We start from the raw sequence: 27,653 nt of genomic DNA, 5'->3' as shown, positions 1-27,653 counted from the left end.
GCAAAAGGGAGGGTAAGCTCCCAAGCATTTTACTCTCTTTCTTGTCCTTTACTACTTTCACATAAAGGCTGTCAGTGGTGATTGTAACTTGCTGATTAGTTTAAAATAATCCCTGGTAAGTGCCTAGAAATAAGGCTATACTAACCAAGAGACAGGTGGCACATGTATTTTGTTTAACTATTCCCCCCCCCCCGCTCATCACCTTCGTGACAGGGCAAAATAAAGTAATTTGGGTGAGAAAAGGAATAATATGAGTACTTTTTGCCTAGTGGTACTGTGCTCAGTCTTGCTAAGAACTTTTCAGGTAGCTCAATGTCGTCCTCTTCTGTTACAAAGAACGATTCGGCAGCACACGTGGGTATGTACTTAAGCATTTCAATTAGTAGCACTTCAGTAGTACTCTGGATCCATGAAATTATTTACATATTCACTGTTGGAACTGTAAAAGCGAGAAGCATTCAGCTCCTATAGAGCTAGTCCCTTGCTTGTAACACAGAATCCCAAGCCAGCAAGTGGATCTTTTAGAATCCCTGGAAATCAGTTACAAAGTTAAACACTTTATATCTATAAAGGCTTTTAAACACACGTGGTGTTCCAGCATGTTTTTTGGTGGTTCAAACTGGGTTTCTCTTTATCTGCTTTGCTTTTTCCTTTGAAAGGTCACAACGTCTTGATGCAGCCTATAGAATGGAGGTATCCTGACTTTTGGTGAACTGATTTTTACTAAGCTGATTTAAACTGAAATTAATTTAAAGCTATGAAATGAAGTGGCAGGAGAGCCAGTGCATGTTTGCTTCCAGTTTCTGTAAATGAAAATCTAGGTAATCTCTTAATCAGAATCTGTTTATCTCCTGCAGAAGAACTGGGCATAGACTTGAATTGGGAATTCCTTAAATTAACCCAGCGTAAATCTCCAGACTGTACTTGGAGACATCCTTAGTTGTGCTTAGTTGAATTTTACTGGGATCAAAATTTAATATGCACTAACTAGCCTTTACATCCATGTCTATTCTCTCACTTCCCCTTCTCTTTTTGTAACAAAGCAACTATACAGTGTTCTTCAGATATTTTTTCTGCTATGTGACTTCAAACATTTGTCTGAGCCCTGGCAAATATGGCCATTCCAAATTGTTTCTTGGGGGGAGACATAAAAACAGAAGCAAAAAAGAATTACAGAAACTAGTGAAAGACAGAAACTGTCTGCAGTTCATTGGATACCAGCAATTACACTCAAGGCAAGCCAAGTCCATAATGCTGGGAAGTGTGTGTTTTCTCATGAGAAGTCAGAGAAAGCATTGTTTTAGTCCCTAATCACTAGTGGCTAGTTTAGGGGATTGGTTTGTGTTGTTCCGCAAATATATTGAGTTACAGTGGCAGATAGAGTGCAGAAGGGTACAGAGTTCAGCAAGTTATTTAAGTGATTAGAGTTCATTATAGTACATTTTAAAAAAAACTTTTAAAAGTGAAGCATTTTAATGTGTTTCTAGTTGGATAAAATTATTAAGTGATCTTATGCATCCTTGAAGTCAATTTAAGACATTCTAATGGCATATTTTACATGCTGAGTTTACTTACGTGTTTCACTTCTGCAAATAGTTTTTCTGTATAAAGGATGTTTCACAGGATATGCCTTTTCTGATGATCATAGCAGAGGGAATAGCATATGGTCATAGAATTATAGGTTGTGTTGAAAGGGATCTTTAAAGGTAATCTAGTCCACTGATGTGCAGCCCCAATGCACTGACTAAAGAACATGTATAATCTATTTTATAGATGTGGGTTTTTAATAGTTTGACAGACAAAAAATTTACTTGAGACCTTTACCTTTTTAACCTGGAGGTAGAATGTCCTAGGTCTATGACACACTATGTCAAATCAGAGTTGTTGAAACTATATGTCTTGAGCTAAACATATAATATCTTCTCTATATTTATTCTGACTAGCAGAATTACCTAAGATTGTCTGCTTTTCCTCTAGTTCGGAAAAAAAACATGTTTATTCAAACCATGAATAATGTCTAGCAAATAGTGTGGGGAACAAAAATCTTGAGAAGTGCTAAGGTTGACAGGGAGCTTCCTGGCTAAATACAGAATAATGATGTTTGGCATGAAGATTTCTGCATTTCATATCAGATTTTAGTTCTTCTAAAACCACTGAAGTAACTTTATCCTGATATAGATTAACTAAGTTGGTTTGGAACAGAAGAAGTCTGATCAGAGGATGAAAAATAGGATAAATGTCTAAAAATGGACAATTCCCTTTTATTTCCTCTCTTGGTGTCTTCGTGTTCTCTGCAGGCTGTACTCAAGTTCAGGAATGGGTTTGCTTTTTCATATGCTTTATGTAACTGCTTCAGTGAGGAGATCCATAGCAAGGAGGATAGAGTAATGCCGGCTTCAGTAACCCTACCTGAGTGAGGCACCCAGTAGGGTCAAATGTTCTGAACCAATAAAGAAAGACTGCAGCTCTTGCAGACATGGAAACAAATCAGCAAGTAGTAGCAGAACCTGGAAAGAACTGGAGGAAGAGAGAGGAAATAGTATTTAAGATGTCTTGCTATGGTTTTAGTTATGCCATACAATGATTCCTGAACTATAGATAGATTGTTAATATTTCATAGTTGCTCTGATTCTCCTTATTAACATCCTTTTGTAGTCTGTTTAGGAAGCAAGATAAGAAGAGAAAGGAGAAAAGACCAATTTAAAAATTTTAAGGAAACTGTTTTTTCTTAATGCCTTATTTGCCATTGGTGGAGAGGGGTAGGGGTTGGGGATTTGGGTTTGTTGGCTTTTTTTTTTCCTCTATCTTTCTTGTGTTTGATATATGTTCTTTGCCCTGGAAAAATTTATAGTTTGGTTTTTTTCCCATTAAACAACCCCACTTAATGACTGAAGAGAGATGTTGCACCATAAAGCTCTTCAAGTTACAGACAGTTGTGTTTATACAGACATATCTTGTGGACACAGCGAGACTGCGTGGCTCTGGTTTTATAGGTTAGGCAGTTTTTAGCTAATTCTTCTCTGACTGATTATGCCATGTATACTGCGTAGGGAAGCCAATATCTGTATCAAGATGCATCAACTTCTACTGGGTCAATACGTGAACACTGTGGTATAGTTGTATGCTTTTGTTTATAAATTAGGGTTCTGAGGTAGCTCCTAGGGACACCAAAGCTACAGTCAGACATTCATCAGCTTTATGGCATGCGCTCCAGGTCACCAATGCTCAAGGGACATGATTTAATAGTAGAAATATACTTTGTAGTGTATTCACATAGTCCAGTGATCTGTGGAGAGATGTGGAACTAATTCTTTCCTTCTCTGAGCTCTTTGCATCATAATAGAAAGTTCTGACAATCTAATCTATTTCTCATGGAGGTTTTACATCTTTTTAAAGATATCTGAACAGCATGGTTAGAAAGATAAATGCTTAAATGGGAATATTAATTTTAATATTTTTTCCCTTTAACCATCTTACTGACCAAGTCGTCTTCCCTCTCCTCTTTCATTCATGTTGAGTAACTGAAATTGAGATTTACAGATGACTTGGTCTTTCTAGGAATTTCTGGGTTTATGACCTACACAAAAATAATATATCACTGTTTTCTGAAAGGTGACCAATTTGCTGATAGGAATCCTATAAAGACCAATTCTAGGGGACATTCATCTTTGACTTGTTATATTCGGGCAAACCTTTTCAGAAGGTATTGTCCTCAGCAGCCTCAGTCAGTCGTGAAGTCACTTTGTGACCCACCTTACTTTAGATCCTTAGCTTTAGGTCCTTACCAAGTTTTTAACTGTCTCATAGCTCTTACTATCCTATTTCTCATGAATGTCTCACTGCACCCCATCCTGTCTAGCATCTTCTGATTTAGCACTACTGCACTCTGGCAAAATTCTGGAAACAGGTTTTCATGCATCAGTATAGCATTGATATATAAGCAAACTTATTTTGGATTTACCTCATCGTAACACAGCCCCTCTTCCTTTTGTTTAGTTGTAAAAGCACTCTAATAATGGCTTCCTTCTTCAAACTTCTGATGTATTTGTATTACAAGCACTTATCTAGGAGAGGAACAAAAGCAAAACTGTCATCAAGATATCGCATTTGCCTTAAATATTTGCCTAGCAGCTAAATCTTTGACGGTGCCCAAGTGGGCAAAGCAATACAAAATTCATTTGCCTATAGAAATGTTATTTAACAGGGAATTAAATTAAGATGACATCAGCAATTTTATTTCTGATATTTTATAGTTTCTGAAAGCTATACTCTTAATATTCTTGACAGACCATTTCTCTATATAAGTGTTCCTTTTCAACAACTGAGATTTTTTCCTCTTGTATAGTAATTTTTGTATGTTCAATAATTACGTGCAAGTATAGATTACATTTAAGGTTGAACTATTTAAGACACTAGAGATAAAACATAAGAGACCTATGTGTAAGTAAGCTGTAGATTGTATGCCTGTGTCCACAACACATTTAAACCATTAGTTCTTTGGACAGTAGAACAAATGATCCTGGATTTCCTATTGCTTGCCATCCACTGGCTGGAGTCTCTTCTGTCTAAAAAGATACAAACTCTGCTAGAAGCTTTTCTTAAGCTGAGGGAGTTTCCAGTGTCTCGGTTCCAGTAAGCTCATGCAGCAGTATTTTTTCTTAGTAGTGATACTAGCAGGCTCTCTATCCTCTAATTAGCAGTAAATTCTCCTTCCTTTTATATTTTAGACACTTCTGTCGAATTAAATTGGGCAATGTGTTCAAGGGTGACACACAAATGGATTTTCTCATTAGATTAAAGAACAAGACATATTCTGTTACGTTTGTCCCAGGAAACTAATAGGAAGACAGAACATAAGTCTAACCTAAAGTGTGTGCTGGTGTAGCTGACACTATACTTACTGGTTTTGTGGTGCTCATTAGTTTTTGGTCTGTGCTTTTGTAGCCTTTGTCAGTAACAACAGAAATCAAAAGAGCAGAAAGAAGCAGAGGAAGGAGTGCAGCGTCATACTCAAGTATCCCTCCTTTTGTTTACACAATACCATTGCCCTTATATGAAATTACACAAGTGTGGTGGTTGGTTTTTTCTAATAGACGGGTCAATAAAGAAATATAGAGGCTTATCTCTGAAGAAGAGTGGAAGCATATGGAAGGGCTGCCTAATTTTTCAAAGAATAGAATGGAAGAAACTGGAAGGGGAAAACAAACCTCCATTTGGTTCTTCTGCCAGTAGTTAAGCCATGAGTGAACAGAAATACTTAGATATGTTTCTCTGCTGTTCAGAGGGATTACTTTATTCACTGGCTTGTGTACAGAAGTGTTAATTTCTAAAGGGAACTCCTTGTGCATTTCAGTTATTACCTGAGCAAACCTTGTTCTGTAGCAGCACCTTGTGGGAAGGAAATCAGATTACAGCCTCTCAGACAAGCAAACATGCCCAGAAGACAGTTGCTGAGTGAGCATCTGCCTTCAATGAGCTGAACAGGTTATTTGATTCTTGCTATGGAATTTAAAGGATTCTCTCAAGTAATAACAAACATATCCAATAGAATGATATACGGGACTTGATTCGTCATGCTCTTTTATCTATGGCATCCAGAATCCCTACACTGACAAGAAATGCCTTTTTACTGTGGAAAATTAGTGAACAGATGGTGGTAAACTGTACATGAGAAAGTAAAGCTATGCTATATTTTATCAGAAATGTGTTAATCTAATTGGAGATATTCAGTCTGTTGTGCAATTATTTGGTTTATAGTCAGTGGAATGGATGCTAGCTCTTTTCAGCTATTATCTTTCCAACAGAAAAAAAGTAGCATTTTTAACTGGACCTTCAAGTGCCATCTGTTTGCAGTTGTTATTTCTGGCTTGCTTTTTTAGACTAAGAAATACTCCATGAAGCCTGCCATCTCAATAAACATTTCCTGTTGTTTTGCAGTTGTGCAAATCCTATGAATTGTAGACACAACAGCTTCATTTCTGCTGGGAATGAGAGTTTAGGGTGGGATATGCTTAAATTTTAGGGTGGTGCTTAGTGTTTTGCAGATGAAGTCAAATGACTTCCATATCATCCCCTCAAAACTTTGAGGGATGCTTCCCGTATTCCTGCATTGCTTTGGCTTCAAAAAGGAAGCCTACGTCTGCTGATAATTATATCAACGTTTTTGTTTGAGGAGGACTGTGAAGGTTCTTACAATTATTGTAAGAAGAAATATAGTCTTCAAATTAAGGACTATGCCATCAACAGCTGCTAGACAGAGATGCTGGCTTGGTCCATGTTAATGGTTCAGTTTCCCTAGCTGAATGTACTGCTTGTTGTCCTGTACTTTCAATTCCCAGTGTTTTGAGTGCACAGAAACCATTCCTGTTCCTATTAGTAAGACTGTAGGGAAGCTGTTGTGCTACAGCTACAGTAGAGACCTTGGAAAGGATCCCTGGAGTCTGCTTTCTTCACCAGGAACATGTTACTACAGTTGTGCCCGCATAAAAAGAATTATGTAAAAAGAACTGTGAGGACATCTTTTGGTCTTTTTGGTTTTGACTCTAAAAATTGACCCTCAGTACACATCTCAGCAACTTACTCAGTTCAGGGCATTCACCATATTGTGAAGACAGATCATTGCAAAATAGTTTAAGAGCATAATACCAATATGGTTCTGCAGAAACTTGGATCATCCACAATTTTTGTAATTTTCCCAAATATATTTTGATAAATTCTTGTTCTTTTTCCCTTGAAATAAAATAAAATAAAATAAAATTAGCATGCTTGTTTGTATGCATTTAAGATAAAATTTATTCCTATATGTACCAAATATATCATGGTTGAATTCTTTACTTGTTATTTCTTAGTTTTAAATCTTTAAAACCTTTGGATTGCAATAGCCAGCTAAGATACACAGCTTGCCCAGGTTCCATTAACCTCAGAAGAGAAAATAGTATTTAACAAAAAAAGAAAAATTAATAAATATATCTTTATCATTTTGTTTTTCAGGAGGTAATAAGCTGAAGAATCAACATTTTCGCCTAAATTGGGCATGGATCTCCTTAGAAAAGGAGTATTATCTAGTAAATGAAGACTCCAAATATCTCGATGTTGTTCTTAAACGGAGAGGTTACCTGGGAGAAACCTCTTTTATAAGTAAGTGCCATTTTAACCTTATTAATTGCTTCTATAAATCACTGGCCAGCTAGTTGATAAAATGTATCAATACAGCTATATCCTTTTACTGGTGTTTCATAATAAGCAAGCTAGATTCAAAGGAATATGTTTATTTATTAAAGCAAATATCTTTTATTATGGTAGGTATATGATTTCTTTAGTAATATGAAATTTTCACCTTTTTTTTTCAGTCTTCTGTGATTTATTTTTGACTTAACAACCCAAGACCCAGTCCTTCAGTTTTTTATTTGATTGATACCACTGTTGTGTTTGTTTCACGGAATATAGTTTCTTTCCAGATTTTATTTTTTGCCTGTAATGAGAAAATAAATACAGTTGTAGGAATTGGAAAGACAACAATAAACATAGATCATTTTCGAGGAAGGTTTTTGTGAGCTGGTCTGATTAGCAGCTGGGAGCATTAGGCTTGTTTTCTTCAGTCAGTGTTGGCAGCCAACTAAGGCTGATACCGGAGGTGTTGAAAGCTGTTTGCAGTGTCTGTGGAGTGAAAAGCTGAAAAAAGATTGTATTATCACAGTCTGCAACCTCACACCTGTCTCTAGCTTCTGGATCTGTTCCCATCCTCCTCCTGGTGATGCATTTGGACCAGGGAGCGTTATCCTTGGATAGTTTCATGTCAAACCTATAGTAAGCTTACAATGCTTAGAAAAGGCACTCGATTTCAAGCTGGTTTTGCAGAGATATGTAAGTATTTACCTGGCATAGAGCACAAGCTCATGCTTATAAATCATGACTTCTGTTAAAGTCTCTTTCTGAATAACAATCTGAGTTTCAGGTATTGAGTTGTAGTTAGGATACCTATTTTGGCATGAGGTTTAAGGGATATAAGTACTAGCTAAGTGAATCTAACTTAAAAGGCTCTGGTTTGGACAGTGAACTAACTTTGATAATATATTTCTTTTAAAGAAAGTGAAAGAACAAAAGAGATTAATTAAATACAAAGTTAAGGATATGCAGTTTAAGCTAATTACTGGTACTGATTAACAGATACTGATTTGACTTCTGATTCTTGAAGTAGCATTTACAAAGTTTTCTGCTTGTGGATTCAAGTTCAGTTTCTGGATTGAGCTGACTAAAAATCCAACAAAAGCAGTTTGAATAAATAGCATCTGACTACCTTTATCCTGCAAGGTGGAATTACAGCGTTGGAAAGACCATAAAAGATATTGGTTAAGGTACTTACTGGCCTTTCTGGTCCATGTGCAGCACCAAAGGGGCTGAAGGGTTATAGGTTACGTAAAATGTTGGCTATGACTTAAGAGGAGGCTCAAGCAGGAAGCAAGAAAGTCAAGGTTTGTAAGGAAAGGCAATACATTTTAATACATTAAACAATACAGCTAGAAGAAACAGTCAGAGAAGGGAGAACTATATGTTTTTTCTGAAAACCTGAGAAAGACCTGTTCAAACAGAGGCCAAATGCTTGAGTTGTAGATAGTTCTGAAGGACTCTCTAATTTCCATGAGGGGCTGTCAGATAGCCTTAAACTGTGAGGGAAATGCCAATGAAAAGCCATTTTCAGGCAGCCTAGGTCCAAGGTTATAAGGCCTGTGCTGTCTCAGTAGGATAAACTCTACTGGATTTTATCCCATGACTTTGCAGTTTCAGCTTGACTTGAGTTTAATGACTGTCATTATGCAAATACTGAAATAAGTGGATAATAATTTAAAACAATGATTATTGTAGTGGGAATGACCACATTGGTTCAGATTTTACATCATCTTTCATCCTTATTCTGTATGTTTTACTCCTTCATGTCTTTATGTTTTCCTTACCTTTACCCTTGAAGGCTGAACTTTTCAGGTGTGTTTTTATTTTCTTCTAAGAGAAATAAATATTTTTGAGGGTTTCAGGCAGCATGTTATTTAGATGTTCTGAAACAAAAGAGAACCCAGAATGTTAAAGGGGGGTGGGGGGGAAATCTGTATGCCCTTCTTGAGTTGAATCTATTCTTGAATTACAGAGAACTGGAAACTTGACTGTGACCTCTGAGAATATAAAGGTTTTCTAGTATTTAGTTTTGCTTTGACTTATTCTGTCCAAACTGCATTTCATAATGTTAATTGATGTGCTTCCACCTCTATGTGTGACACTGATATAAAATTGGTCAAGAGTAACAGAGTTGGCTTGAACACTCTCAGGTTGTGGAAAGTATATTTTTCTAAAACTTCTGGTTTTTAAAGATGACAAAATGAGAGAAAAATTACAAGTGATGTTTTTAATGACCTGAATTCATTTTTTTTGTCAGGTATTAGCACCAAAGATGGTACTGCCAAGAAAGATAAAGACTTCAGAGGAAAAGCCCAGAAGCAGGTGCAGTTTAATCCTGGCCAAAACTTAGCTACATGGCGAGTACGGATTTTGAGTGATGGTGAACATGAACAGTCTGAATCCTTTCAAATTGTTCTTTCTGAGCCTGTCATGGCAGTTCTGGAATTTCCTGCTGTATCCACGGTGGAAATTATTGACCCAGGAGATGGTAAGAACCTTTCCAGAACTGTACTGCCAGTATGGGCATATACGGAAAGGTAAGCTGCTAAGCAAATGCTATGAGTAACATTGGATAGTAAAGCTTACCTTTCCTTAGAAGATTTCTGAAGACAGACTTGGGCATTGGGTAGCTGTTCATCCTCTACGACTTTAAGTGATTCATGAATATGTGACTAAGGTAGCATGTTTTAATGAAATACCTGCATTTTTCCTATGATATGTTATCTCTAGTTTGTTGTTTGTCTAGTTTTGTCTTCATTTTAGGTATAACAGGTTTTTGGTTCAGTGTGTTTGCAAACAGAGTATATCTGCACAGGTGTCTATTTGATTTACTTTGCCATGATAATTCATGTGGGAGAGGATGGTACAGGCCGATTGGTCCCAACAAGTTTAGGTCTTGGAGCAAACTAGTTGCATCTGTTAGGTCTTAAGGTGGGAAGCATAGTAAGAGTTCACTAGACCAAGTACATCACAAACTGAAGAAAAAAATAAAATTATGTTTAAATGTAAATGAAGAAAAAAACTGATTAAAAAAAAGATTGGGGGGGGGAAGGAGAAGAAAGAAACTAGAATGTGCTCTGGTTGCGTTGCTTTTGAACTGCATCCAGACACTTGACCCCTTGGGTCATGGTCACACCAAACTGTCCTTAAAGAATCTTTCATGTATTGAGCAACTGTAACAGATTGTTTTAAATAGCCTTCCCTAATTAACATTTGAAGAGGACTGCAGGAAAATTGTCAGAGGTTTCTTAGTTCCTAGTTACAAATGCAAGTTAAACCAGAGGTTATCTGGCATCCGTATTTAGTCACTCAGAAAAAAAAGTGCTTAACTTGAAAAGCAGTATGTATGAGATACAGAAATTACTTTAAAATGTGTTAAATCTATCTTTCATATAATCAGTGAGATAGCACAATTCGAGATAATCATCTGAGTCATCTTAATGCAAATGATTTTTTTTTCTATTTCTTACTTTAAAATATTTTTTTAGTAATTATTCATAAAGTGAAGTTGCATAGGAGAAAATCAAATCCACAACTGCAAATCAAGGAATATCTACAGGAAAAACAGAGAGAGAACACTAAGGGGAAGGACTAGGTTTCCTAATAATCTTTTAAAGTGCAGGCAATGAAAAGTTCAGATGCTAACTGAATAGAAACCATCAAAAGTTTTATTCTGCTTCCAGTGAAAATGATTTTAAAATTCGTTGATTGAATGGTGTAGTCTTAGCGTCAAAATAGTGAGTTTGTTTGGAAACCTGTACCAGCCTTTTGGTGTATGGGACATTAGTTAATGTTTTATTCCAAAAATAGCTTGCATAAGGATGTGTTTTCTTATACAAGCTGAGATGGTCTAGATCATTCTTCCCTGATCTTTTATGCTGTTCATAAGGTCTGTTAAATTTTTATAGTGTCATTTTTCTCCTAGTTGGAGTAAAACAGACTACATCAGATTCTTACATTTTTCTTAAGGATAGAGTTTTTAATTTTCTCAAATTAATTCTAAATGGAGAAATGAAAGAAACAAATTTGGGGGTTTTAATGTTACCTTTGGTTTACTTTAAAACAAGGTAGGGATTTGCTACTTTTCACATTGCATTTTTTTATTTCCCGGAATAGTGACAGTGTCTTGATCTTATCAAGCCTGAATTACAGCATTTTTAAGGCAGGCTTTTGACCTTAAGTCATGCTAGTGGTATTTTCCAGTTAGAATCATAGAATCATAGAATAGTTAGCATTGGAAAGGACCTTAAGATCATCTAGGTCCAACCCCCCTGCCATGGGCAGGGACACCACACACTAAACCATGTCACCCAAGACTCCGTCCAGTCTAGCCTTGAACACTGCAAGGGATGGAGCATTCACAACTTCCTTGGGCAACCTGTTCCAGTGCCTCACCATCCTCACAGTAAAGAGCTTCTTCCTTATATCTAACCTGAACTTCCCCTGTGTAAGTTTGAACCCGTTACCCCTTGTCCTATCACTACAGTTCCTAATGAAGGATCCCTCCCCAGCATCCTTGTAGGCCCCCTTCAGATACTGGAAGGCTGCTATGAGGTCTCCACGCAGCCTTCTCTTTTCCAGGCTGAACAGCCTCAACTTTCTCAGCCTGTCTTCACACATGAGGTGCTCCAACAGCTCCATGTCCTTCTTATGTTGATGACACCAGAGAAATAAAACCTGGAACTTGTTTTCAAAGAGGCCACCTGACAATTTTGAGAACATTTTTTGCCAAAGTATTCTGAAATAATGAAAATATTTGCTTTGTGCTGTCAGCTGACGCCATTTAATATTTTACAGAGTTATATCCTGTTTGGATTGCAGTCATATTAATGAAACTGTAAAGGTTCTTTATAATTATATGCATAACCACCTTTTGTTTTTGAGAGAACAAGAACAAAATTGATCATGAATCCGAATAACAGCGTAGAACCCAATAATCTGTTTATATAACATAAGAAATGAGTTTAAAATGCACGTTAGTGGGGGTTTTCCTTGAAAAAGCAGATCCGATCTGCTTTGGTCTGATAAATTTTAGGGTGAGATTGCTCTTCAGACTTCACTGACTGTATTGGCTATGTCATCTTTGAGTAAAACAGGAATGTAGACATGGAGCCAACTCAAATCAAATGCCCAAGTCAGAGTAAGATAGCAAGAGCTCAGTCTTGCATCGTCAATACCAAATGACTTTTACTGTGAGCTTGATACAGTAAGTTAAACAATGGTCTTGCAGAACTGCTGCATGTATGTGAGCTGTGGTATTGATACTTCTGTTATTAACAGTTAATACTGAAATACCATGGAAATAATAAAAATATAGACCGTGTGGACAAATTCTTCAAACATTGTCTTGCACCATTAACCCTAGATAAGTAAATTAGTCATATCAGAGACTGCTTAGTAAGTACTTCTGAATTCAGACCTAATGATCTGATTTTCTTTTCCAATTCTGAAAGACTAAGAAACTCTACATCTCTCACCCTCCACGTTTTACTTAAAATTTGTCCACATTGCTGATAAATATGAGTTATTTGTTGCCCTTTAGAATATGCTAAAATGCTTCTAGCTGTTTTACAGGTGACCTTATGAGGCCATAAATCTATGTAAACAAATGCGTCTGTTCTTTGCAGAATCAACAGTCTTTATTCCTCAGTCCACCTATACTATTGAAGAAGATGTTGGTGAATTATTTATTCCAGTCAGAAGAAGTGGAGATGTGAGCCAGGAACTGATGGTTATCTGCTACACACAACAAGGTAACAGAATCTATTATAGGCAAAAAAGGTTAAAAATGGAAAAAAGGCAGAAAAGCAAAAATAATTGCTCTACCTATTGCGTAATGGAATTGTTTATAACTGTTCATTACATTTTTCATCTAAATATCTTCAGTTGCAACTGGAAATGTATTCATCTTTGCATCATTTTCAATCTGTCTTAGAGTATTATTGAATATAGCTGGAAAATTATCAGGTTCCAAATTTCTGCCATTTATTAAGAGGAGAAGAGGATCTGTGTTTTTTATGTTTTTGCAAATTTTTTATATGTAGCCCGATGTATCTGAAAGAGGTGAGAACTGAAAGCACTGTAGTGATTGCCCAGGATATCCTTTACTTGTTTGTATCTTGAAGAAACTGGTGTAAAATGATATTGCTTGATTGGCATGCTTCTCCTTCCTCTATCTTTCAGTCTGCTATTAATTATATTCACGCAGGGCATGCATTCTCTACACCCATGCTTTTATTATAATTTTTCATCTGGTGAGATGAAGCAACATTTTTGATGAGGTGATCTGGAATCAAAATATTTTTTTTTTCATCAAATTCTATCTGTTCATTTCTGGTAGGCTGATATCTTCAATGATTAAAATATACCAAGGGAATTAACTGGTAATTCTCACAGGATCTCCTTTGTCAGTCTTGTCTCTTGTGATAGACAACAATATTTCTTCTGACTTAAAAACTGCAAATGAATTTGAGGAGCCATGTGCTTGCATTGCATCAGATACAGAAGTAGTTTGTCCAGAGGCCTCAGAAATATAGCCTGTTCAGAGTTTTCAGCCCATCTTTCTATTAAAAGATAATGAAAATAAAATTCACCCTCTGTGAGGGTATCATAATAACCATGGTATATATAGTGACTGTTTTCCTTTTATGCCACAGGAACAGCATCTGGCACTGCCCCAACTTCTGTACTTTCTTACTCTGACTACATATCCAGGCCTGAGGATCACAACAGCATTCTACATTTTGACAAAGATGAACGAGAAAAGATGTGTCGGATTGTCATCATAGATGATTCCTTGTATGAAGAGGCTGAGACCTTTGATGTTTTGCTGAGCATGCCGATGGGCGGAAGAATTGGTGCAGAATTCCCAAGCACTCGAATTACCATTGTACCTGACAAGGATGATGGTAAGACATCATGTAATAAAGTGATATTCCCAGTTCAGGACAAATAGCATCACACTCACATCAGCACATAGAAATTGCACTTCTTCCTGGTGGTTAAAGTACATGCTGCTTCCATCTTGAGATTTGAAAATACAACTAAAAAGCTCTGTGGATTTTTAAACTATTTAGCATTGGCATTTTATGGTTTGAGAAAATCACAAGCGGTGATTGAGAGTGAGGAGATGCACCTTTCTGTTTTACCACAGTTAACAGGTGTAATCCAAAATCCACATAGGCACCTTTGTATGTGTGATTGTGAGGTTGCATGTCCACAAAGCCTTCAGGCCCATTACATTATGCTCGTAAGGGCCATATTACAGGTCCTGATGGACCAGAAGCCACCTAGCAGCTGCTAGCAGGCAAGCTATATTCCTTCTGTCTAGAAGTGTCCGTGTATGCTTCCTTTGTCCTTTTAATAAAGCAAGTAACCAAAAGATGTTGCTTTAGAAATCACCTTAGGAAGTGCTGACAGGATGCCCTTTGTTCAAGTGATCAATAGTGTTGATATATATTGCATTGAAACGGACATTTCTGCTGGTGAATAGAGAGAGGCCCATGACTAAGGAAGAGTAGAATCAGCACACTGTATCACCAATTGCTTTTGAAAATACGTGTAAATATTATTGTGGCCTCAAGCCTCTCCTTCAGTGTCCTTAGCATTGGTGTGGCAAGTCTGTTTCTCGGAGTGGTAGCAAAAAGGTTTCCTGGTACAATTGCCCTCCTTTATGCATGGAGTTAGGGGTCTGATAGCTCAACTGTAAATTCTGTGAAAGGAGTACTGATAAGCTATTTTAGTCCTTTCTATGAGGCCGTAAGCCATCTATTGTGACACTGTCATGTTTCCTAAAGACTGATTTGAGGAATTACATAGCACAGTACTCTTTGGAAGTCTGATGCCAAGATAGTTGATTATTATCAGCACAGTGATTTCTCCCTAGTTAAGGATATAAAAGGTGGCTCTTAAAAGCAGGAAGTTGACACCCACCTAATTGCAACCTAAATACTCAGTCTGCCTGAAGTGTCTCATGTGTAATCTTGTGACAGAGGTGACTGTTTTCTCTATAGAGCATTTGGGTAATCATATAACATTAATATAAACATATAACAGTAAGTGTTGAAATAACACTTCTTGCAAAGTAATAGATCATGTATCAAATACAAGCTGAAATAGAAATATGTTTATCTGACTTTGCTGTGATAGCAAATACAGGTTTATTTGTATAGGTTTTTTACAACAATTTTATTTTTTGAATAATTTTGATGAATTCATGAACTTTACAGTCTGTAGATAGCAAAACATAGAATATTGGGAGAGTAGCTGTATAATGACATTGAATAAGAAATTGTGAAGGTTAATCAATCACAACATACTATAGAACTTCACAATTTATGAAACTCCTACAGGATATCAGGGAAGTTAACAAGAAATCTTTATTTTAACACTGCCATTAGAAAACATGAGAAGTAATTTCATGTGTATACCACCATCCAGTTTTAAGTCTAGTATTTCCTGCATTTATGAGCACAACTTGCCTCAATGCTACAAACTTTTAAACAGGAACTATTTAACATAAATAATAATATTATGGGATTTATTTAAAAAACTAGGGAAGTGTTTGAGACATTAGGGTAGAAAATTTTCATCAGATAGTAACTGAAGCATCTACATTTGTTGGTAAGAGCAAACAATATTTTGGATGTTGAAAGATAGGTTTGAATAGTTTTTTACACTCACTCACTTGTCTTTTTGCACCCAAATATCGAATATGCCGTCTTTGAAATAGTGTGACAGAACACCTTTTTTGCGTTCTGTATCAGTGAAAGTACTCCCACAAAAAACATTCAAAAACTTACTGACAATTCACTTGCTAGTAAAGTTTTCTACTACATGCTTTTAGTTTGCACAAAAACATAATGCATGGTAACAGAAAAGTCTGTATGTAGTTTGTTTCATCTGAGATCTGTTGTGCTACCTCTTCTATAAAAAGAACTACAGACTACAGAGTAGATAAATTGTAAGTTATGCCTTACGTATTTGTCTATGTATTCACATACATATAAGTATATGTATATATGCTTATTTCATGATAATGAAATTTAGATCGTGTGTATACAGGCATGTTTATGTAACATGGGAGCAATTTAACACCCTGGCAGTCACGATTGACATTCTACATAAATAAGCAGAGGATTTTAAGTGGCCTTAGTTATTATTGTTTGCAGTGAATTTTCATAAATTAAAACAGTATGCTACATGAAATAAAAAGCATTTTCTGTATCTTTTAACAATAAAATATAATTCAGAAAATGCCCAAGATAGAGGTGGCTAAAAGTTTTAGCATATATTTAATAGTCTGTTAGCTATAGTAATGTTAGCGTACTAAATTCTGTTTTCCACTTTAGTCTCTTCACATCTACTGATATGTTTTTCTCATTGTTTGTTTAAATTCATCTTCTACTTAACAATGTTTCTTTGGATGAATGTCATAGCATGTCATACATTGTGATTTCTCCAAATACTGTGATTGGATTAATGTTATGCATTGACTTCTTAAGGTCAAAAGATACAAACAGCAAAGGTCAAAGTTTAATAATACTAATGAGATCTTTCCTGTGGAAGTCAAGTCAGCACCAGCAACTTTACCTTATCTCCTCTGGCATTCAATGCAAGTTAATTAGGAAACATTCACCTTCAGTACCTATCATCAAAGCCTTTTCTTCTTCTTCTATTTCTAGAGAAGGCCCTTAGGGTCTAACTAAAATAGCCGAGTTGCCATACAACCATGACAATAAACAAAAAAGTAAAAAAGGTGTGCTCACCTTTCTAGTGAACCAGAGTATGTTAAAGAAATTCCTGGCAACTGAATACTTTAATTGGGGATTATACAGTTGTGGTGTGCTGCCAAAGGAAAATCTGAAAAAAAAAAAATCACAGTATGTAGAATATGCACAGGTATATTTATATGTTGTGAAAGGTGTTTTTAAAATCGTTGCTGCTGTTGAGACATCTTTTAATTTGGAAGAGACTTTTCCTGATAGGTCCTGAAGTTGGAGACAAATAGAAAAGAAGAAATGGATTAAGGTAATGAAATACACAGCAAATTAAGTTTTGCATGAAATTCAAAGTTATACATGTCACTACAGTTTAAATAGTAAAAATAAAAATATGGATCTGTTTGAGTCAGAGGTGATAGTTACAAACTATGAACCACTGGAAGAAAAGCATTCAGGGGAAAGGCCTATGCAAATCATTTCACTTTTGGGGTGACACAAATCTCACTGACTCGCAGTCATCTGTACATTTAGGCATCTCATTCAAGCAGAATATGCAAGGAGCCTTCTGTGGTTAATGAAAAGAGAGATGTACTCCCAGAAACCATCCCATCCTAGAAGGAGTATCTAAAGTGCTGAGGTCAATCACCCTGGGTACCTGCTGTATCTGAATACATTGGTTTCTGGCAGTAGATATGAACCTTACCCTTAGAAATTTAATTTGCCATTCAACCCAAAGTTGTAAGCACTACTGGGCCTGAAGGAAGAAATTTTTTCTGATTCTATGTTAAAACAGCTCCTACTAGGAAACACCATTAAATAACAAAGAGATACATAGCTATTCCTGCTTCATAAAGTAATTATGATTTCTAAAGAAAAAACTAAAAAAAAATCTTCTTGAAATCTAAAGAAATGAATGCTGAAGAGTGTTTCAATAGGTATGTTGAATGTTCAGTGTTCAAGATGAAATCCAGAACCAAACAAAAAGCCTCAACCATTTTCCATACAAATGTGAATTTGTGTTACTAAATCTAGTCAGAATCTCAAGGATTTGTGGGACAAACCAAAATCCCTGAAGAATTCAAGGTCAGTTGATTGGCTCAGGACATACGTATCCTGCATGGAGAGTTCAGCATAAAGTTCATTTGGAGGAGGCCCTTTACATGAAAGATCAATATTGTGCATCTAGGGAAAGAAAGATAAGGTTACTGTGCACTTTTGATTCCACTTTTAGAGAGAGGTGCTGAAGTTTAGTCTTAGACCCTGAAAACACTCAGCCCCCAGTCTTCCATGGAAATGCCTTAATCCCCAGGCACTTAGCAACTAAACAAGATCAGCCTGAAAGCACACTCTGTTTTTCCAACTGAAGCTGTGACTCTGAGATCATTTCACATACACAGAGAAAAAAAATAAGATTAAACTTAGTATTCATCTGGGAACTAGGAGCCTGTAATTTGGTTCCAACAGTAACAATATTGCTGTGTTGTCTGCAACAATCCTAATACAAATACTTCAGTCCTTGCAACAAGGTTTGCAGTCAAAGCTCTACCCTCTCATAGTCAAATGTTTTGGGGTCCTGATTTGGACTTTATTTTACTTACTCTGTTTTGTGTTGTGGGCAAATTTTAAAGAAGAGGTGTGAGGCATGCAGACCTGGAAGTTTGCAGCTAAGAAGAAAATGCTTACAATTATTTTGTTTGTTTCCAGTTTTTTGTCAGTGCCTGTCTTCACATGTGATTTTAATTCCATGCTACTGTATTTAGTGTTGCCATGAGAGCACACAGCCTTACAGCCAGGCTGACAAACAGTCATCTTGTTTTAGTGGAATTGTTGAAGCCTCATGCTGTTCACAGCAGGAAGTACATTAAATACATTTGTTCCACTTAATTCATGTTAAATGGGCAAGAAGCGTTGAGACTTCTTCCTGGCATTTCTACATCAAGGCTGCAAAAGCAAAGGATTCGGGTTTATGTCAGATGTTTGCTTACCGTTTTCTTTATACCTACTCGACAGAATCGATCACTCGTATCATCGACATGATAGAGGTTAACACTGTTTGGGAATATTTTACAGCTGAGGAAACCGGATGATGGTATGATCATGGTTAATGCAGAAACCCAATATTAGAGGTCAAACAGAACAGGTTAATTCTTGAGTCTTCTGGAGATTTCTTAAAAACACTTGCTGTCACTCTCCCTACAGTTAATTAAACTTTTGAAATCCTTAGACCATGTTGTGGAAACCGCTAGCCACTAGCACTTGTTCAGCTTGCTTGGAGTAGTAAAGTCCATACAGACATTTATTATCAATCACCTGAAAAGAGGCAGAAAGTCAGCGCTGCGATGCTACATTATAAATTTGTACTTTGCATTATCTCCCAGTAGGCATACAGTGTCGGCTAACTTTCAGCATGTATACTGAGCCAAATTTTGATCTGACAATAATTAAATATTCTGTTAGTAACATAGTTTGTCAGAGGGACATCCTTATCTCACAAGGCTATCTGGAATCTCCTTATTTCCATGGACTCTAAGGCAGGCAATCAAATGCATCTTTTTCTTTTTGAAAATAGGTATGCCATAACCTTAAACTGAATTGTCATTGTTTGATCTTGGTAGTTAATATCTGCTAGTCTGTCTGTCCAATTTTAGTTACAACTTGAACACAATAGGCAGAGCATGCCTTGAGTCATGATTGGGCCAAGTATCCCTCACCATTCTCTGGAGATGACAAAAATAACAAACTAGTTGTTCTTTTTCCCTCTATACATCCATATTCAACTACTTTTTCCTATTTCTATTTTTTACAATGCCTCTGGGTCTGATGCCTCTGGCACTTCTGTGCTGCTTTTGTCTTCTTTTGTCTTCTTAGTAGGCAAAATCTCTGTGTGATCCCTCCCCTTTCTCCAGTTTGTGGCAGGTGGCCAGATTGGCAACTAATCAAGGGAAAAAGTGTAAGACAGTCAATTTATGACACATGTTATACTCCCAGTTTTCTTTGCTTGTAGTTTCTTATTATCACCAGTCCCTGTTTGCTCTCTATCACAAAAATAAATCAATGTCATATCTTACAGTAGGACATTCTACAGAGGCAACTAGGTGCATTTATGATTTGCTCTTCTAGCATTATCTGTTGCTGACAGTTTATATGTGTGTGTCTGCAGGTACACATTCACGCATTATATATATATATATATATAAAAACTACAGATGTTGGATTAATCTTCACTTAGCTGCTTAATATCTAGGTATATAGTCCAGCCTATAGATCTAGTCCATCATAGATCTAGGCTCCTTTGATAGGTAAGGAGGACAGATCATAACGTCCAGACAGTACTTGGTCCATCTGCTTCAAATGGCTCTTTTTACTGAGCTGGTGGAACAGCATATCTCTAAGCCTTCACTACTGCAGATTCCTAAATGGTTAGCTTACATATGCATTGTTAGATTTCTTTGTGAATTACAGTAGTATTTCTGGAAAAGTATTGAAATATGGAAAACAGCTTTTGAGTTTTGTATTCAAAATACATCAAATAGTTGGTAAGCAGTAGGTGCAAAATTGCATGAACTGCAGAAAATGGATCCTTTCCGTTAGATCTAGAATGAGTTAAATGAAATGGTGTTCTTATGTGTACTGATGTTCTTTTGCAGAGCTTAATGGATCATTGTTTTATGACAGGTCACTCGAGTACACTGAACATCTTCCTCTCTCCTGTATTCCTGTAGCGTGTGGTATTTTTTATGGTTCTGTTCGTTGTACTGCAGATCTTATATTTATTGTAAACTCTTTGAAAATGTAATGAATGCCTAACAAACCATTCTAAATTAATCATTTGTTCTTGGTTGCTTGTGATTGTAGGGAGTGAATTTAATGACCAAGTGAGTGCTTTGTGTATTTAAGATTTGGATAATCAAGTTGTGTAGGACATCTTGGTGCATTACATTTTCCTAATGTTTCTTCAGATCATCTTTGTTCCTCTGAAGCTCCTTATACTGAGACTTGCCATTTTGCTCATCTGTCTTTGAACACCCAAAAGGTACTGAGCAACAGAGTAACCACAGTAGCGCATTGATTTTTGGTGACATTGATTCTCCTTTTGAATGTCTAAATCCTCAAAGGATTAACTCAGTTATTGTCTCACATTACTGTCTGTCAGGAAACACTTCTTTTCTCTTCCCTCCCACATGAAGGGAGTCAGAAGTCCAAAAGAGAGAATTCAAGAACTTTCAACATACAAACAGAGCATATTTTCTTAGAGCTCTGTTTTTGTGATCTGATAAATCTGGCTGTGGATCTATTTTCACTTCTGTTCTGTCTTCTCTGCTGAGTCCCATCCTCAGCATTAGCTCCTCTAAAGGGAGCTTGGCAGTACTCTTGTATATTTTTCTTCTCAGGCCTCAGTGAGCTAAATGTGTTCTCATTGTATGTGAGCAGAAAAGCCTGTAAGAAATTCTTTCTGTCAGTTAAGTAAACTCAGCGTAACTAGCATTGTGACTGAATAGTAAAAGTGCAAAGCCCAAAGTGACTTTGGGCTTTAAAATTTTAGAGATCAAGGTCATAATAGTGTTACAAGATATTATAAAGAAAACATTCATAGAATGAACTATTGCAATTTTGTGGTCATGCTTCTTGATATGAACGTAGGTGTGAGGAACACGATTTGGAAGAGAAAAAATGAAAATACTCTTCTCGGAAAACCTGGTTTTGCAAATATGCTTATTACACTCAGACTTTTTCTACAGACTGATTTTTCTGCAAGGCCCAGTAGTGAACTAATTACTCAGCTAAAATGTGAAAGACACATTTAGAAATGGCTACATGCTATATCTTTATGTAGCCTGATTTCTAAAATGATGCTCAGCTTCTCCTACCGTTTCTGTTTGTAAGAGTCCTCATTTGTTAACTGATGTATGAATCACTAACTGTGAGCTCCTTCACACTTGGCCTCCTTGCGAGGTACCTTGTGTGTCGTATATTTAAATACTGCTGCCAAGCCTTCCCATTTATCCGCCTCCCTCTGTTTCATCAATTTGTTGGGAATTTGTTACTGATGTGTTTCCTGGGCCTCTTCTGTAAAAATAAGCTCAGTCTTTTTAAAACTAGAACAGGTAGAAGATTCTGAGTTAGTTTCGTGCTATGTGTGAGGTCTTGCCAGTAGGAAAATGGTATGTGAAAGTCAGATGCTTGCTGCAGGCGAAACTATCACATTTGGGTGTGTCCCCAAATTCCAAAGTGTTTGTTTCTTCAGCTATTAGTCTTTATATGTTTATTTACATTCGTAAATGAGGCAGTTATCTAGATTATGGAATAGTTTGGGCAAGTGATTGGAGCTTGATGTTCTTGTAGCAGGAAAAATCTTTTGGCCCTGTCCTCAGACTCTGAACACAGGAAAAGCTCCTCTGACACCTGTGATAGTTCCAGTGGTCTGTAGGTTATATTTTGAGGGTGTGTGCTAGGATCAAAACAATACTACTTCTGCTAATGAATATTTTCACATATATGTTAATTCACTTATATATGAATTTGGTATTTTGGAAAGGTAACAATATTTCTCAACCAAACAGAAAGGTAAATGAATTGCTTCCAAGAGGTCACTTATAATAGTCAACCTCACACATCAACCTTTCTCCTGAAATGCCGGTTACAGCTGTAAGACAACTTAAGACTGTTCATTACCAGCTTGTACATAAGTTAAATGTTGAAAAATTAATCTTTAAAACCACTCATCTTGAACAAGTTGAGCTACAGCATGGCTTTGTATACTCAGATGTCTTTACTGTCCATGTTCAGGCTTATTCTGTAGCTCATCTAGTTATTACAGAACCATTGTGAACTGCAACCTGGCATTAAATGAAATCAGAATTAGCTCAGTTCTTCAGGCTGCAAAGCATGCTGTAAGCTCTCCTTGCAGCAAACATTGGGCTGACAAGAAGAGTAGGTGACCAGAGATGTGGAATCACTGTAGCCATCTTACTGCCATCCTCAGTCTTGCAGCTAGGGCTGTAGTCTACCTCCTTTACTGTGCTACTTTGTTCATATTTGAGTTTTAATTATTCATGTAGCAGAGAGGTTAGATGTGGATGCCAGGCCTTTGTGGTGGTACTGTGCATAGAGAGACTGAAGCATAGATGCACTTTGCCAGAAAAGATGAGTTAAAATGTAAAGGTCTATACTGAATTAGCATGTTTCTTAAATTAATCAAAGTGAATCATATATGATGTTTTTCATAGCAGTTATTGATCTTGATTCACTTTACTGAAATAACGGGGTTAAATGGCATAAAATGAGAGTAATTTACTGATGAACAGTCCAGTCGATATACAGCATTTCCTCTGTAGGTAAAAAATCTGTTGTGTTTTTCTTACAAAATAGAACTGGGTTTGGTAAAGGTTGCATTAATTTGAGTCTGTCCTTTTATGTGTTATAATGTTTGCTGTATACTTTAGAAAATCATAAGTTGGTAGACAGAAATGGGCTGTTGAGACAAATGGAAATACAGACATTATTTGCTTGTGATAATGTGTGTGGCAATTTGGCTGCAACTAACAATTTTGATTCTGAGCTGAATTTACTTTTTGATTGCAAAAGTTCTGACAACAGTGCTAAGAAGATGAAAGCTGTTAAGATTACAACATATAAATTTGAAAAGTAATCTGTTTTGACCACATCAAATAAAAAGGATTGGCATTTGCACAATAGTACCTGCTCCAAAACTGAGCTCCAACTGAAATCTTGACTCCTTCTACAGCATTCAGCAAAAATAAATGACTTGGCAAATTAAATTCATTGTGCCAAGCTCAGTTGCTTGGGTAGCTTCAAGTATGTGTAAATAGCTATAGAATGGTGCTACCTAGTTTCAGATGTTAAAGTCCTCTTTGACAATATCGTAATATAAATTTTTGTAATGGACAGTTTTTCTGAACTTTTCTTCTGCTCCCATTAACAAGCATACATGAGAGACATTACAGAAGTTGACCTTTACTGCTATTAAACAGGAAATGTCCAGTCCTTCTCAAAATTAATGGAACTCTTGTACTTAACTGCTCTATCTATATCTTACCCACTTCGTGTTTGGAAGGATCAAGTCTCTTGTGTTATATCAGCAGCTCAGTCATTTAATGCTAGCTGTGATACTGAAATGCAAGTAAGCATTGTGTAGGGATGTATACATTGTGTGGGTATGAGCCAGATGAGGTTCAGAGTAAATCTGCCATGTTTGTCTGTTGTTATGTCCAAGCTAACCAGCCATGTCAACGATCAAGGCTCATTATTTTGGACTCAGCATTGCACTAGCATGTCTAGACTTTACCAGAACAGGCTAGTAGGCTTACAAAGCACTGTTTTGCACCCTTTGCATTTCCATAATTTTCACATCATAGCCTTTTTTGTATTGTGCATGGAAAGAAGGAAGACAAATCTTTTAGGAACAAACAGTTTAACACCCCTAGGAAGAGGTCAACCATGAGTTCGGTTGTAATGACTGCTGCTCCTACTTCCATTATCTAAATGTCAGACTGACAGGTCTGTTTTCTTCTGTGATTTCTCTCTTCTTGAGAATATATGCATATATGTATGTATCTCTCACTGGAAGCATATATCACTGAAAATCACTTTAGTATTAAGGCTTATCAGGGTTTCAAAACAGAAGAGTCTGTTCTTTTTTGTTTGTCCTAACTATCCTGCCTTACATATTATTTGCGCTAGCAGCCCAAGCCGATTGTGCCCCTTGCATATCTTACAACCAACTTACTCTTTTGCCATGTCCCTCTAAAGTAGATTGTAAGGATATTATTTTAAAAACAAAAGCCTCCTTGGAAATAAGCAGCTTTGTGCTATCGCATTGATTTTCTGATGTATGTTCAAAAATAGACCTATATCTAACAGCATAAGAAGTGTGTTTGTTTTCCTGCTTGATGACTGACTAGTGCTGCAGTTGATATACACTTCTGACTGTATAAGTACAAAGGCAAGACAAAGATTTAATTTCTGTGCCAGGAAACCTGGAACTAAAGCTCCTAACCTTTCTCCTCTGATTATTGCAACTTCATGCCAGTGAAATCTGTGGGTCTGAACAAAAAAACTCTTAAAAAAAAACTTCCTCTTATTTCTGTAAAAGGAACCATTAAATTTGCAGTGGTCTCTCTTCAGAGTGATTACTAGATTAAAGATCTGCTGTAAGTGAGCCCGCAGTCATTGAGCAGAGTGTTTTCCAGCCATGACCTGAGAAAGACAATGCTCTCCCTGTTAGGAGCTTGGCTTTGCTACTCCCCCTGGGGAGCTACTAACACAGCTTACAGGAAATGAACTTACAAAACATTTGTAAGGATTTGTTTCCTAGGATGGGTAACCATGTAGAATGTGTCTTTCATTGAAGATACATGCCTCAAAAAGTGTGAAAAACTCACTCTGGAATACTAGGCAAGCTAACTGAGGGTTTAGACTGCTTTGTGTTTGGTGTGATTACAGGAACAAAGAGTGCATGAGGACTCTTCTTCAGTAGCAGTAAAGCAAGCATTAGGATAACACTACAAGAAACAAACAACATTTTCTTTCATATCTTCCATCTGGTTTAAGGCAGATCATCTAAGGTCCCTTTGTAGTCAGTGAGTAGAAGGGAATGCTTTCAGATCTCCTCAGGTTTTTCTCACTGCAATGAGTGAGCCATTCCACCTCTCCTTCTGTATGCTCATTATGCTGGGAAACCTCCTGGAACGGCCTACCTTTGCCCTTGCAAACTGAGAGCAAGCAGGCTGTGATTGTGAGTATCTCTCACTTAAGTGCTTCAAATGTGGTACAGCCAAGTCCAGATCTATTTCCGGAACTATTGGGACATCAATATAAAGAGAACAGTGTTATAACAACAAGATTAGACTTGGGAAAGTGTGCTAAACTTTAAGAATACTTGTTTAAGAAATGACATGTATTAGATTTATTAGTATTTTTAACTGCCTTTATCTAACTGTTGGCACATTCATAACCATTTGGGCTTAGTAGGCATTCTGTATTTTTAACCTCTAGAGGCTGGATGAGTCTTTGAGAATTTTAGAGGATCATTGTATGTCTGAAATGGCACATTTCTTTGCAGATCTAATATCTAGTTCTGCGGTATCCTTTCGTCAAAGTTAATAATAGTTATACAAAAATGTCTGGAGAGTGTCAGAGAGTATTCACATGTTAAAAATGTTTCAGGTAAGAGTCCCAAATATAAATGCAGCTACTGACAACCCACTCTTTATAGGCAAATAATGTAAGATTGATGTGTGTCTGACTGTGCACACAAACGCGCACACATTTAAATACACGTAATGTTAACTAAAAAAAACCCAAAAAACAAAAAAAAACCAAACCAAAACAAACAAACAAAAAAATTGAACTGAAAGCCTTCTCATCTACCAAAGTTAGACATTTGCCAAGTTTGTCTTTCATCCTGCTAAGATTGATGACCTTGATAATGCTCAAGCAGGTCTGTGAATCTGCACTATTTTTCCGTAAATGCATTCAGTTCCATCAATTTGTAACACTCCATGATACTAGTTTTAGTAAGTAAGAAGATAATTCACTGATGTGGAATATTAAGGGTTGTCTTTGTTTGCTTGGGTTTTAATTTTTTATTTTGTCAGTTGTGAAATACAGGAAATATCTTGAAAGCAGAAGAGAAAAATCTTTTCTCCAAATCTTCCAATTTAACTCTTGAGTGCAATTCCAAAATACTTACTAACTGCTACCTTCTCAGATGAAGTTTTGGCTTACTAATAACTAAGTAACTACTTTATATTACTTCTGGTTAGTTTTAAATTCCTATTTTACATTGTTCATTTTTCTATCAAAATAAATAAGCTATCTACTGCAGAGGAGATTTTTGCCATACACTGTGTAGTCAGTCAGGTTGTTCTCAAGCACTTCAGAAAAACAGGTATTTTGTCTGTCTGGTTATCCTACAAGCCTCTCCAAAACCTTCAAAATACTATCTCTTCACAGTATTTGGCTTTATTGAGCTCAGTTGTAGTATAAAGCAGGTTCTTCAATTCCAAAACTTTTGTTCCATTGTAATAGAAGCCATAGGTTTTGCAACATACATGAAATCTTCTGTAAATTTGACTGAATTATGAAAATTACTTACCATTAAGAAGGATTTGTGTCTCCTCCTTTGGGTATTTTGTACCTGTTCTGTGTGCTAGGCATAGCTCTGTAGAACCATAATCTTTTCCAGTCATTTTGTTTGAATTTTTTTCTTTTTTTTTTTTTTTTTTTTTTTTTTTTAATGTTTGATGGAGGGGAAGTATTCATAGTGCCGCTGATAGAACACTGATTGATAGCTGTGATCTTTGTCAACTTAATTTGGGTTGGTATTTTCAAGCACATTTGTGGTATTGTAACCTCATGATTGTAATAAACTCTTACTAGGCAACATAAGAAAATTGTGATGAAATACAGAAAGTATTTGTGTAGGTCTTCAAATTACATCCCAGGTATAGGGGAAGGCATGTCAGATTCATGATGCTCAATGGGAAAACTGAGGCACTGGCTGTGTGTGCTTACTCTTACATGTTTGAAACAGGAGTGAAAGCACTAGAAAAGGGGAACTGATATACATCCAGGATGAAGCTGGGCTATGTTTTTAAGCCCATGTTCTTTGTGAAATTGCTGTGGGTAGAAAAACTGAAAAAGGGAGAAAAAAAAGAAGATAAACAATATATGTCTGTTGAGTGGGATAGCACTTAACTTCCTTTGCTTTTTCCTCTTCTTTCTTATAGACTGTGGAAGTTA

The 27,653-nt window shown here is 36.5% G+C and overlaps 1 protein-coding gene across 1 annotated transcript in view; it reads left to right on the top strand.

Moving 5' to 3' along the window:
- The first annotated feature begins 312 nt into the window (after positions 1–312).
- Positions 313–27,653, top strand: part of LOC115604455 (FRAS1-related extracellular matrix protein 2-like) — a 62,149-nt gene continuing 34,808 nt past the window's right edge. Inside the window, exons 1-5 of the mRNA XM_030477580.1 lie at positions 313–358; positions 6,991–7,137; positions 9,425–9,655; positions 12,795–12,920; positions 13,824–14,075. Of these exons, the coding sequence (XP_030333440.1) occupies positions 313–358; positions 6,991–7,137; positions 9,425–9,655; positions 12,795–12,920; positions 13,824–14,075 (802 nt within the window). The remainder of the gene's footprint in view (positions 359–6,990; positions 7,138–9,424; positions 9,656–12,794; positions 12,921–13,823; positions 14,076–27,653) is intronic.

The sequence above is a fragment of the Strigops habroptila genome, chromosome 2, assembly GCF_004027225.2.
Source record: "Strigops habroptila isolate Jane chromosome 2, bStrHab1.2.pri, whole genome shotgun sequence".
Classification (NCBI taxonomy): domain Eukaryota; kingdom Metazoa; phylum Chordata; class Aves; order Psittaciformes; family Psittacidae; genus Strigops; species Strigops habroptila.
The sequence above is the reverse complement of the archived record's forward strand: the minus strand, read 5'-3'. Positions and strand labels throughout refer to the sequence as shown.